Consider the following 14,719-nt stretch of genomic DNA (forward strand, 5'->3'; position numbering starts at 1 on the left):
TATTCTTTTTGTTTTTGTCCTTGACAGTAGAGTTTAAATGTGATAAAATGACTCAGAATGACTGCTGGAACTGCCTCAAAAAGAGTCACTTAAGTGTTCAATGACACAATACCTATTGTGTTTCTCACATAGACAGCCTGGTAGGCTGTGGGGCATGTGTCAGCACGACTTGTGGTTTAATCAGTTAAACATGTCAAACCGATAATTACTGGGAAATGTCACTTTTCAAAATGCTCAAGACTTGAAATATTTAAATATTTGCTGATAAAATGCAGTATCACACATTAGCAGTTCATTTTAATAGTTGTTAAATTAATCAATAGTAAAATATATATGTTTTCTCATGCATGGACAAAACATGTTTTTACTCAGAATCTTAATTACTTTGTGAGCAAGGTATTGAGCTTATTAAAAAATAAATGGTCTATTATATCTACAGTAACAGTCAAAGAATTTCTGATGAGTGATTTGCAAATATGAGCCTTATAACTTAAATATTGATGCTATACAGCTTTCTCAATCATTCTGAAAATTTGTGCAGGTTGGGTGGACAAGTAATTTTATAAAATGTTTAAGTTTATTTAAAGAGCTTCATGTAAATTATATGAAATCAATAAAGTACTAACATCACATTAGAACAGTATGCTGTGTTTACATGTATATTTGCAACAAAACTGTTTTTACAGCAATGGAAACAAATTTGCCACAAAAGTTCTGAGCAATAATGTATGAAAATTTTCTTATTCTGATCTTACGAAACCAGAAAAAATATGGTGTCAAACTACATTGCTTTAGAAAATATAAAAACAAGACTGTATTCAGCTCAAGAGAATAAGGTACTAGTCTTCTAATCAAAACTCCCTTGTGTGTGTTCAATTTTTCTTTTACTTTATCAAGCAGTGCCACCTAGTGTTAAGCAGACAGAGAGCACACAAAGTCTGCCAACTCATACAGAATTTCAATTAGGAATATATAGTAAGTTTCCTAACGATTTTGAATAAAATATTAGCCATTTTCACATTTTACATGTCAGGTGCTGATATCTTTCACAAATCAACTGTAAAAACAGTATTTCTTACAGCTTTATGCTTAAAGGTAGTAGTCAGTGCTTGAAACTAATATTTCAAGTAGCTGTCCCTCAGTAGCTGTCCCCAACAAACAAATGTTATTTAGCAATCAGAAAGTTGCCTGTACTGTTCTTTCTATTGTACAGTTAGAAGTCACTGGTCATGCATTGTTTTCTTCTCTATTTTGTACTACTGTTATATTCATTTGAATTAAAAACTGTTAAAATTTACTCACAATTCTACTTCATCACATCATCTATTCCTGATTCTTTATGAAAAACGGTGTCTTTTGTTTTGTATCAAACTACACAATGATTTGTGTAAAGGCCAGGTTTAGCTCTAGTTAAACATGCATATAGCTTTATAGAACTGTGCCTATGTTGTGGTATTAGAAAAGTTTCCTCCAATAAAAATTAAGGTGTTCCAAAGCACAGTCTCTGCTTGAAATACATACTGGCCTTTTTAAATTCGGAAGTCTAAAGAGTGATCCAAAATCAACACTTGGTAAATACTCTTGGTCTAAAAAAATCTATTTGAGATGCTGATTTGAAACAAATCATGTGGATTTTGCCATCACACAGAACATGAACATTTGTGATAGCATGAGAGTAGTTGTCTAGTTCAGGTTTTATTCAACATTTCCAGTTTCTTGGAAATACTAACAAATACTGAAGACATTACATGAACAATATACTGTGATTATTCCTTTTAATTTCTAAGTTCATAGTTCCAAGAACGTTCTGTACCTGAGATTGTCATCATTATGTTTCAATGTTTCAAATGTAAGGTACATATTTAAAATATTTTCTTTTTTCAAAAAAATAATACTAATTAGTTAAAATCTGTGAAGTTGTAGAGCAGTAGCATCATAACAGCAGCATTTCATTCAACTTCCACTTTTTGTTTAGTGTGACTGTGATTCCAAACTTCTAACTGCTAGTGTATTACCACACACAGACACATACCTGCTCTGGCTGGTAGTGGCAGACGGGGCAATGTCTGGGGTCAGCACATACAGGCTGTTGTTTTTGGGCAGATGTAAACTCCGCAGCACCGTCTAAAAAGAAAGCCCAGAAGTCAACAGAAAAAGTAAAATGTGAATTAATCAGAATTTCTTTTCTAACTGAGCAGGTATCTCCCACAAAGTATGAAGGTACTAATTAAAGCACACGTAGTTCTTTAGGTCAGCTGTTCGGATTAACTGATCCAAGTATGGGACAAAACCAAACCAAAAAAAAAAAAAACACAATGACAACAGATTACATTATAGCAAAGAAACACTTACACTGTCTGAAACATCGCCACTCTTCCAGCCTTTTAACTGCATTTTAGACACAGGCACCTGAAGCTCCGTCTCCAGTATCTGTTTGATGTCTCCTGCAAAGAGAATATACTTTTCAGATTAAAAAAAAAAAAAACCCAAAATAAAAAAATAAAACAATAGTTTAATACACAGTACCACCAGGAGGTGGCAGTATTAACTTTACAAGGAGAGTTTAAAATATTTACACAATAAAGTAAGATCAGACCAGGGATGACAAAACTCTAGTTACACTGCTAAAAAGCATGATGGTTTTCCAACCTTAGCACAGTTAATTCAATTCCACAGTTAATTATCAAGTCCTAACTGCTTTTGCATGACCAGCCAAATGGTAAGCTTAACAGTCAGTCACTTGAAAATATAATGTACAGTGCTCAAAAGTACTCATAGGACATCATCAGGTGCTTTTTAGAATAATTTTATTTGCTAATGTTGTATGCTAATTTTGCTGTACAATATTAAAAAATTACATAATAATAATAATAATTTCAGTTATAACTTATAAATCAATACTTATGGTCCAACTGCACAAGAGCAAACTAGAAAACTCCCAGAGAGCACCCCAAGACACTGCACTATAACTGACTTTACACCAAGAGCATGGGGTAATTATAGCTAACAAAAGCGATCAAGGTCAGTAAGGTCACCTGTAGAATGCCTTCCTTTATATTTCGCTCAGACATATTTTAGATACACATTTCTTATCAGCTGATTTGATCACATCAAAATATATCGGAAATCATTGCTTGTTTGTTGGTTTAACTTCAGTCATTCGTGCAACCTCTCTGACTCACTTAGCATGGCGGAATAACTGTACACTGACAAGGTGGCAACTAATGCTCATTCACAGAAACACATACCCACACCATCCAGACAATAAAGCTGTAACAATTAGTCCAAGTAACTAAAGGTGGGGTAAAAAAAATAAATAAAAAAAATTGATGAATTGACTAACACATTTATTTAACATAAACAACTAGAGACAGAACTTTCAATAGGCTATAGTAATGGCCGCTGTTCATCCCAAATATGCGGTTGGTCAATATTTCTAACTAAGCCAAACCTGAGAGCTGAAAACATATGAGCCACAGTTAAGAATCGCTGCAGCCCTGAACAAGATCCCAGGACCTTCAGTTCCTCATTCAAATGATGGAAATACAGACTTTTGATTACAGGACCAAAGGCTTATTTACACAGAGCCTGATTTTTACAGTCAAGTTCTGAAAATGAATACATATATTAATGTAGTCTTTCACACCAAGTCTGAAACTGATACTACGTAAATAAGATACTGCGGAGCCTGCCCCATTTTCTGCGTTGTACGGATACGTTGAAATCAGAGCTCTGTTGACACGGTTGCAGACCAACAAACGTGCATCAGGATGGCAGCAGAACTCTTGTGGCAGAGCACAAAAGGAAACCCACTCTCGCTACTTGAAATAAAAAATATCTAGCACTTTATTTTTTTTTCTTAAATGAACTGTGTCACTGTGCCTTGCAACAGAATCATTATTTTGAGATGCCAAGTCATAATATTGCAATATTAAGACATTATTCTGAGATTGTCTTCATTCTGAGATTCTATCCAATGAGAAAGCTTCTCAAAATAATGACTTACTGTCACAAATTAATGGCATCGCAATTAAAAAAAAAAAAAACACCCGCAATAATTTTTTATTTATTTAAGTGTATTGAAGAAAAAAAAAACGTGGAGGTTAAAGTCAATAAATGGTGGACGAGAGCTCAACGGCAAGGAATGACTGAATACAATACAGCTACTGTACTTAACTGCAGTTCATTTGCTCATTTTTAATGAGTGTAACAACAAGCAGAAGTAGTCTCAAATTCCCCCACTGAACTGTCGCTATGGCTTGCTATGCAGCTTTAGCCAGCTCTTGTAAGAAGTGGTGGGACTCGATGTTTTGTCTTTTTTTGTAGAATGGAATATAGTTGCAGTGCTTCAGACCTGGCGTGAAGGTCCCACTAAGAAAAATGTGTACGTGGTCTGAACAGGCCTCAACAGTCCAACCCCGCCCTCAATTGGTATCGGCTATTGGCGAATCATGCTGAAAGGCAAATCAGCGATTGTATCGGTCCCAAAATTAGTGAGTGGTCCATCTCTACAAATAAATGTTTGCAAGCTTACCAGACACTACATACACTTCAGCATGTGAAATCACATTCTAGGCTCATTATGGCTTAACAGCTGAGTCTACTCAGAAAAACCACACTGCCTTTATTTGACTTCTGAGAAGATGACACAGTGCAGAAAGCCTGTGAACTTCAAACAACCCTGAAAGTATCACAAGTGCAAGCCAACGTGGGCAGGATAGTCAGTTTGAAGTAATGAAAGCTTACTACAGCTGTGCAATATAGGTCTGTGTAAAACTAGGAGCTAATAGCAGACGCTGATATCTGCTCTAGACAAAGTACTTCCTGATTTGTTACAGGGACACAAAATATGGACTATTACACCACAAGTAGTCTGTCTGTCTGTTTATTTATTTATTTGATTTAGAAGGTATGCACAAAGGGTTACAAGTGCATTTAATTGCAGACCACAAAAAAAAAAATCTCTGTAAAGTCTATGAAATTTCAATCAAAATCCATTTATTTATATATACACTAATCATCAGACTGAACTGAACATGACCTGCATGAGCTCCTTCACACTGGAATTGTAGTCTTTCAGGTGTGTGTCTTAAATTGACAAGCTACTTCCTATACTTTCAATCTTAATGACATTGTTTAAAGAATGTTTTTTTTTCAGTGGTGTAACAGATTGTGGTTAACCCACGATTAATACAGATCCTCACCCATAGTTCGGGATGCATGTGAACGGCAGACTAATTTCCAAAATTTAACCATAATTATGTAGCTGCACAGGATAGCACCATTTACCTTTCACTAGAAGCAGTGTGCATATAACAACATTCACTGGTGTCTCAGCTTGTACTACACATTGACTTTCCACATGCGATTTTTGCAGGATCAGCCAAAGCCCACGATCAATATTGTATACAACATCATTCAGATCCTCATCAGCACACATAAGTAAAATGAATTATTGTGGGTCCTTCAGCTTTGCAATATTTTACTTAAACATTCACCGTCAATGCTGCATCGTTTTTGCACTTCGTTTTGCACATCGTTTGACACTTGTGAAAACTTGCATGTCATGTTAGTGAGTTAAAAAAGTTGTGTGGCTATTCTTCATTCACAACTGTTTAAAGTAATGCCACACTTGGCACTCTGATTTAATAACTGAGTACTGAATATTTAATTTGAGATTTTATTTAAATCACTGGACATCTTGAATGATCATAGGAAAAAGTTCCTTGCCTTAAATGTTCTTTATGTTCTGTAAGTAATAAATAGAAAGCAAAGTTTCTTTTTTTGCTGACCCAAAGGAGTATTTAGATATGTGAATTCTGTTTATTTCTTCTTGATTAGTGTTATTTGGTGTTGCCACTGCACCTACAGCACATTAAGAACAGTAATTCTCCATCATGGTTCTGGAGCATAAAGGCAAGGAAAACAATAAAGAGAAGGAATCTCTACCCTTTGTTTTTATTAAAATGTCTGCAAGAGAGATACTGGTGTAAAGGAGGGTTGACTACTAGGGATGTGCACAGGCACTCAAGTACTCAGTCGACTGTTAGAGAGGCCAGTTTTGGCATACTGAAAATCACCTTGCTGGTATTCAATTCATCACAGGAGGATGGAGATGATAAACACTAACAAATTAAGGAAACATTTTAAAATATTTTATATTTTAACAGAATTGTAAAGTGACAATTTTGCAAGTAAGTATATTCTACATTGTACTATACAACACGAACACCTCAGAGAGTGTGTTGCCTTGGCTGCATTAACAGGGACATGACAAAGTAATGTTTCTCTGAAAAAGTAATGTTGGTACATCGTAGACTGAGGAGAAAATTTTAAGTTGTATAGGTGAGGGCACAAGAGCACAAACTGTTTGGTCACCAACCTGTTAAGACCCTCCAAGGTTGCAGCTCGAAACCCCTAATCTAAAGGGCGCAACAGTGACCATCTAAATGCATGAGTGTGGGGTGTGGAAACATCCACTGTAACTCACCAACTGTGCTAGCATCCTCCAGCACCACTTCTACTGAACGTGTGCGGTACTCTACATGGAAGTTCAACATGCGTGGCTGTCGTTCCACAATCTGCCGAGAGGGAAGGACGGGGCAGAAGGCCGAGGAGGAAGAAGAGGAGGACGGAGGTGAGGATGATGCCGCTCTAGAGGGGGGAGCTGTGGGTGCTGTGGATGCTGCTTGGCTATTATCTCCAAAAGGGCCGGTCTGAGAGCCCTCACTGGTGAAATTGCTGCAGAGGACACAAATAGCAACAACTCAGAACATGTACTCCTGTTAGCCCACATTCAGTAAGTTCAATACACATTTCAAAAGCACTTACAGTGACAGTGAAAGTACACAAATACCAAATACAGACTGTGGCGTACGCCTGTCCCCCCCGCCCCGAACATTGAGCTGCGAGTGCCACAGCCTGGGACCTGTCCCCTGTTCCGCAGCTAGGCCGAGGAACCGGAGCAGCGACTCGCTCCTTGCACTCGTGCCTCTCGTGGTCAGCACAGCCGTCTGGCTTTGCCCTCCATCCCCGACCCGCTAGCGGCTCTCTCCCTGCCGTCCTCGCCTGGGGCTCATCACTGCTCAATGTTTGGGCCCTGCCTTCTGGCAGACTCTTATGGGCGCACGCCACATAGAATTATAAAATGTTGGACTTCCCAAAACCATCTCGCTGTAAGTGCTTCTTGGTAAATGCCTTTTTGATACCGAGGAAATATTGCCTTGCTACCTGCAGTGACTTGCACTATGTTTAGACTAAAACTTCCTTTGAAACAAATTCTTCAAGTTCACCCTGCCACCTGCACTGCTGTTCTTGGGGCTCTCCTCAGGCTTCAGGCCTCCTCTACCTGCAGCTGTTTCATAAAAACACTCTGAGCCATTATTTTGCAGCACTGGACGTTACGAAGCCTGTTTACAAACAGGATGAACATGATTAAACACTTTCAGAGCAGGCATTTTTAATTAAAGTCATAGCTTGCCAACTTTTGCCAAATTAAAAACTGCTTCAAGTTCCATATCTACTACAATTCTACAGAAGGTGTGCAGAAGAACACAACCTAATCAATCACATGGAATCTGAACATTGTTTGATATGTTGAAATGCAAGTCAAAGCTGTCACTGAAAAATAACTGCATAAGCTTTCTTTGCAGAATGTACCTATTTAATGTGCAATTGCTTGCCTTTTTTTATATTCAGTTATATAATGTTAATCAGAAGTACTGACTCAAATTTTCTTAGAAATAAATCTCTTTTAAAATAAATAAATAAAAATAAGGAGAGCACACAGTACCACAGAAGACTTCACAGAGATTCCATTATTTGGTTTGTCATTAGTGGGAAACATCTCTAACGGACTATCAGAAAACGGCGAAAGTAAAAAAAAAAAGTCCTCTCCCCCACTTTGCATGATTCACAATGGCAGCGGCGCGGCAATCCAAACAGTATCCGAGTCAATGTAAACAACCTTTACTGCAGGGATAATATGCGACGGGCCCAACAGACGCTTAATTGTCTGGCATAGAGGAAATCTCTCCCTCTCTCCTTTTTTAACTCCTTTCTTTTCATACTGCTATGGCTGGGGACACAAAACCGCTTTTTTTCAGTCTCCTTCTTGCTCTCTCGGCGGCTGACGGTCAAATTCCCCCAAGCCCCCATCCCCCTGTGGCAGTAAATAATGTCTTTTCTGTGGCAGCGGCCAGGACAAAAGCTCCTCTCTTCTCCTCCAGGGTCAGCACATATCGCACTGAGAGAGGGAGCAGGGTGCCAGGGCCCTCGCACAAAGCATGGATTTATTCCATCTTATTACAATACCAAAAGGTTAAAGACGTTAGGGTCCTGGGGCAGGCAGGACACAAAAATGTACACCCACTTTGTGGAAAAATTAGACACACCATTCAAATGATTGAAAATAAAGTAACAGTCCCTTTTGACACTAGACAAGCAATAGTCAATAGTTTTTTTTTTTTTTTAATAAAGCATGATCATTTTAAAAGACTATTATTTCACAAGACACTCTTCTCACATAAATACCTCACTGATAATGGCACTATGCCATATTTCAGTGTAGCCCAAGTGAAACCTCAAATGACATTCATTTACTACCATCACCCTCTTACTTGAATTAATGCAGGAGCTTGTGCTACTTGCCAGCTTCTGGCAGCTATCAAACACAGTCTGAGAGGGAGCACACCACAGGAGGTTGGCCAAGTCCTCCCTCTAGTGCTCACAAGTGCCAGCTCTATCACATACGCAGCTTCAATCAATTTAGTGGTTAAAAAAAAAAAAAGAGGAAATATCACTAGAAACATGTCAGAATAAAAGAATATATGTGACTCATAAAAGGCAGTTGAGGTCACTGCAACTAAAGATTTGCCTTATAACTCTGAGAATGACATGAAATCACTGATAATGACAATAATGAAGTTAATCACTTTCAGGGTGTACATTTCGAACTTCAGGGTCATCAAATAACAAAGGTCACAAACGCGCTGCATAAAAAGAACAGACTTGTTATATAATAAATTTTAAAAAAAACTGAAGGTTACATTATTTTCGTTGTGGAAATGACACACAAAGGGCTGGCTGTTTACTCACAAAAGCGGTCTGAGGTTAAGTTCTGGTACCTTAAACTAAAGGAGGACTTTCAGTTTTAATCTTAATATTCACAGCTACACACACACACACACACACACACACACACACACACAAACACATTTAATGAACATACACACATATATACACACATAAAACATACTATAAATAACTACAACTCTGATATGTAAACAAACAATCTCCAACTGCTCCTTGCTCAAACTCTTGGCATATCAAAGATTCTATTTAAATCTTTTTTCTCCCCTCCTCTTTTGCTCCCTTTTTAAAAAGAATTCAGAAACGGTTGTTCCATTGTGTGCACCTAGATGGCAGCCTCCACCCACCCAAAGCTTGGCAATGAGAAGCGTAGGCCCCATAGCTCTGAGTGCAGAGCCAGCTGGCCGCGAGCAGCTCAATGGGGGCACTTCAGCAAGCCGTGCCACCCTCCAGCCTGCAGCACAGTGCCAGCCTCCAGCGAAAGGAGATGGCTGGACGTCGTGCTGCCAGACTCCATTCATAATTACAGGCCTTAAAGAAAAACATGTTCCTGTGCCCAAAGCCTTTGCACTCACACTCACACACACGCACACACACTAAATAAACCGTCAGACAGTGCGTGCAGCGCTTGAATATATCTGTTCTTAAGACTCTGAGGCATTCATGAGTGCTGACCGTTGGAGAAAGACACGGACAGAGGACATAATGCCCTCACACAGGCCGCTTTTGTAGCCAACAGTTTCAATTCCTGTTATTTGTTTCTGCTGTTGTCCATTTCTCTCTCAAAACAAAACTGTGGAGGAATGTGCATGCAAGCCAATAAGAAATGCAAAGCAAACTGCTTGGGTGTGAAACAGTTCGTTACATTTCTAATTTTGGGCATCAACGTTTTTTTTGATGCCCAATGAGGACGTCTCGACGCAAGACTTCGGAGCCCAGGGAACTGCAAACAAACTTAAAATCCTTGCATGCAAATCAAGCCGAGCAGTATCAATTGCTTGACAAAGCTCTGAAAAATTTGTGGTTCGACTTCAACAGACATCATGAAAAAGGAGAATGAGTGGGAAGACGTGAAACAAATCCATATTTTAATTAAACTTTGAGCTATGCCTTGAATATGATAAAAGATAAAAGCTTGCATATTACAATGTGGCCTTCTCCATCAAGTCCTTGGCTGGCTACATCTGTTCAAAGTCCTATAAAAAGCTCCCCGCTTTGTTGGTCGTTCCCTTCCATTAACAAGGTTATCAACTAACCACCACACAGCGGAAAAACACCCACAGCAAAGCTGGCTGCTACAGTTCCTTTTACTACAGTGCTGAGATGTTGAGGGGAAAAAAAAGAAAAAGGCAATTAATCAACACCAGGCTTCCAAAAGGGAATTGGGTGACAAATTCTGCGGCTCATTCTTCACACGTGCATTTCCTCTCCACTTCAGCGCTCTTTCTCTCTCAAACTCCTCCTCTCCTTGCTAGAAATGCACTCCCTTATTACAAATATCTGCCATGCTCTTGCACCACTACATGTGATTCAACCCAAGTACCCAACAAAGAAACTAAAGTGGACTGCTGTCGCCGCCCACAGCAGAGGCTTGAGAATCAGTACCCTAAGAAAAGGAAACACCTCGAGCCTATATGTACACAGTTTAGAAGATTGCAGTGAATACTTGACATAGAATAAAAACCCAATGACCACAGCTGGACTTTATTAAAGTAAGAGGGGGGAAAAAAAGAAAAATACTGCCATAACTAAAGCAAATGCTTTTTTGAGAAACAGCCCATTTCATTTCACGGTGGCATGGAAACATAAACCGCCTCTTTTGGCCAGAGAACTCTCAGTTTCAATTGGTCTTAAATCAAACGTTGCGTTATTTCTGGGGTGTAGTAACATTCCTCACGCTGCCTTCGTTTCAAGGTATAGCCTCCACTCTTTTAATGTATGTAAACATATATTACACAAAGTAACAAAATTTGCCATGGGGCCATAGGTCTGACCAACTGTACTCTACATCACTGGAAAATTATATTTGTTGAGTGTACCTTTGCAAGATGCCATTCTCTTGTGGAATCACACCGTTGATGGCTGCCTGTAAAATTAAAAAATAAAGAAAAACAGTTACAGCACATTGAGCAATTACAGTTCCTATGAGCACACAAACAATTAATATTGATGATCAAGTTCACAAAGATTTTTATGAGAAACATTTTAGCTCATGAATCCACAATTATATCACAATATCAAATAAAACACAATACAATAGGATCTCATGACTTTGAAATAACTTTGAAAATAAACATGTTTAAATTTAAAAACTTTTACTAATTATACTTCCCAACCAAATACCTATATTAGGTGAGGTTGAACCACTTTGATCAGATTCAATCCACTCCACAATTACATACAGCAGTGCTTCTCAATTATGGTCTTGGAGTACCAACTCACCATTTTAGAGTGTTGCCCTTGCTCTCAACATGCCTTGTGCAACAAGTGAACTAATTTACAACTGGGTGAACTAGGTATGTAAGGTTCTGTTCATAATTTCCATGAAAACGGGTCTCATTTTTCGATGTTGTACATATATGGATTATTTTATTCAAATGGTTCACAGTCAGTGTTGAAAATGCATTTTGAACTTTTAACTGACATCAGACTAGCATCCTATTTTTTTGAGTGATTGTGTCTTAATTATATTACATTAAAATAAATGACTGAATATTCAATTTTATCACTACTAAACAGTCATAACCAACACTACTGAAGCATCACCAAATGTTGCAGGAGTAACAATTTTAGCTAATTTTGAGCATGACTTAAAATGTCATGGGTAGCAAACATGGCTTTCAAAGGTTATACACAAATACATTAAAACACACAAAATAAAGTTTACTTGCAGAAAGAATGTTTTGAGAGTGAAAATTCTAATAGTTACACATTGTTTTTCAGATTTTGTTACATTTTGATCTAACTGCTGAGATTTTGATCTCAATTGATGCTCAATGTGTGGCCATGAGAGACAGTGGTGCAGTATCACTTCCTGCCCTGAAATGCAGGGGTGTGGCTAAAATAAGTATCTGCCTATGGCTAAAATTCTGTGTTTTAGTAGTGACATAATGAGGCACAGCATTTTTTTAAATACATTATTTTATTAAAAAATTTAAACGCAAGATGAATCTAAATCTTTTAACATCATTTTAAATAAAGACTTATTTTAGATTTTAGGGACAGCCACCTCCCTAAGAATGATGATTTTGTATGTATTTATTCTCTCTATTAATGCCTTCAGTTTAAATAGATCATAACATAATCCATATAAATATCTGTCTGAATTTGATTTATTTTTATTTAGCTGCAATTACATGTTTGAAAGACCAGTGTAACTGCCTTCGTGATCAGAGCGTGTTCAAATCTAGCTGTCCTGTTCCCAATGTAGCCACACATCCATGGTGATTGAATCGGTGTATGTGTGTAAATGTAATGCAGCCAGCTCGGCTACATTTGCAGTCCCACATCAGGTGCACTTCACCTACAGCTTTTAAAGTCGTTGCCTCATTAAAAAGTTATTTTGGTATTTGTCCACTTATTCAAACAGAGGCTTATGAAGGGCAAAGCTGAACAGCAATTTGCTGCCATTTCTCCCAACACTCCTAGCTGTAATTTTAATCCATTTTTTCTAACTTGTTGTGGGTCCTCAGCAAAACAACCGCTGCATTTAACAACTTAACCTGTCGAGACTCTGCCTGCTATGCTCTGGCGCCATGCAAACATAATAAAAAAAATATAAATACGGCACAGGAAACAGTATCTGATCAACATCTGAATACAGAAGCAACATCTGAAAAAGGCTAGTGTAAAAGTGCTGTGTATTCACTACGGGATGATCTAATTACTCCAATTGAATCATGGTGATCAGACATCAATGACAAGTGTACACAGGGCCAAAAAAGTCGAGCATCCACTGTAATCACATCCGTGTGTGTAAACACAATGCGACCAGCTTGGTTAGATTCATTCTAAGGTCTCGAGCATGCCAATCACAACTTTCAATATCATCCTTACTTCTCTTGTTAAACAAATTATAGTATTTTTAGCTGTCTGCACAAGCATTAAAACATGTATTTATGAAAGCGTACGTTAAAACACCAGTTGCTGCTTATAAAGGACAACACACAGTTCTCCCACCATTCCTGACCAGATTTTACACCGATTACAAAATTAAGCGTTAAGCAGCACACCCTGTATGGCTACACATACTCTGCTCCAGCACATCCAGGGTCTGACATAAAATTTTAAATATTGTGTAGGGCACTCTGGTTGCAGAGACTACACTTGAAAGGGCAAGTGTAAAGGTGCAATGTCTTTGATGATCTGATCACCATGATTGGATCAAAATTGAATATTGACATCAAGTTTAAAGAAGGTTTAACTGCATTAGTGATAGGAATGTGTTCAGAGCTAGCTGTCCTGATCCTGGCGTGTGTAATATATACACACATCAGAAATCGCTTTGAGGCACTGAGCGGAAGTATCATATGCCCATCGCTGATACTGATAGAGTTTACGTGCCACTATCGGCCCAAATGCCAGAATGGATGTTGTTGACTTATGGTTTCTGCTGTGCACAGTACAGTCTTATCCATTTGTGGGTGCATCGACAAATCGTGTTTACTGTTGAAGTGTTCCCAATATCCCCAATGCATGTGGATCCATCACAGAAGAAAGGCCATTCATGAATGCAATGCAGTCTAAGGTATCAAAAGGTCATGAGGTTTTTTGCTTTGCCTTTTATACACATATTTTTCTCAAGATTCCCTGAAACTTTTGATGATACTATGCAGTGAGGAGGGTGAAATTTCTAAAATCTTTGCAAGTGCATACTGAGGAACAAAGTGTCAAGCCGCATTCCATCTTTGTTTCCTGGATATTGACCTATACCAATTCAAGTCTTAAATTGCCTTGGTAATCTTTTGGGAACATTACATGGTCAGCGCTATAAATTTTTAGTGAGTGTATATTTACAAAAAACTTTTTACATTGTCTTTGTTTAAATATAGAGCTAAGTAGATTTATAAATGACTGCTTTGTTTTTATTTGCAATTCATTTAATGTCAAAACATTTCTAGAACTTTATTTGTGTATTCATTCTGAAACAACCCATGTGCTCCAACTACAACAGCAGCAAAAGATATCTGCCACCTGTATAGGGCCGGGTACAGTTTTCCCACCACATCTGACAGTATTATCAGGTCAAGTGTAAACAGATTCTTAGACTACAACATGCAGGGCAATGATTGAGAACAACTATATGCTCTCTATAATGCAGCCTTATTTCCACTTACAAATAGGAATACTAAACAAATGCTTATTGATGTATCATAGTTAATTACTATTGTGTGATGTGACAAATCAAGATGCTCCCAATTAGTGTTTGCTGAAATTCACACCAATAGTTATTTGGGACTAATGACAATATTTAATCATAATCATGTATTTTGCTCATCTTAGTTAAGCTAATAATTTTTCACATAAATCACTTACACTACATAAAACCAAAACAGACACATAAAGCACAGAATGACTAGCAAAAAAAAATAAAATGTGAGAGGAAACAGGCAGAGTCAAGAATGATTAC

General features: G+C 37.9%; 1 protein-coding gene across 1 annotated transcript in view; it reads right to left on the bottom strand.

The window, feature by feature from the left end:
* faf1 (Fas (TNFRSF6) associated factor 1) overlaps positions 1-14,719 on the bottom strand; it is an 86,600-nt gene that overhangs the window by 61,740 nt on the left and 10,141 nt on the right. The window contains exons 3-6 of the mRNA XM_017693542.2: positions 11,130-11,176; positions 6,491-6,741; positions 2,353-2,444; positions 2,033-2,124 (exon numbers count right to left, since the gene is read on the bottom strand). Of these exons, the coding sequence (XP_017549031.1) occupies positions 2,033-2,124; positions 2,353-2,444; positions 6,491-6,741; positions 11,130-11,176 (482 nt within the window). The remainder of the gene's footprint in view (positions 1-2,032; positions 2,125-2,352; positions 2,445-6,490; positions 6,742-11,129; positions 11,177-14,719) is intronic.

This window comes from Pygocentrus nattereri, chromosome 28 (genome assembly GCF_015220715.1).
Source record: "Pygocentrus nattereri isolate fPygNat1 chromosome 28, fPygNat1.pri, whole genome shotgun sequence".
NCBI classification, from domain to species: domain Eukaryota; kingdom Metazoa; phylum Chordata; class Actinopteri; order Characiformes; family Serrasalmidae; genus Pygocentrus; species Pygocentrus nattereri.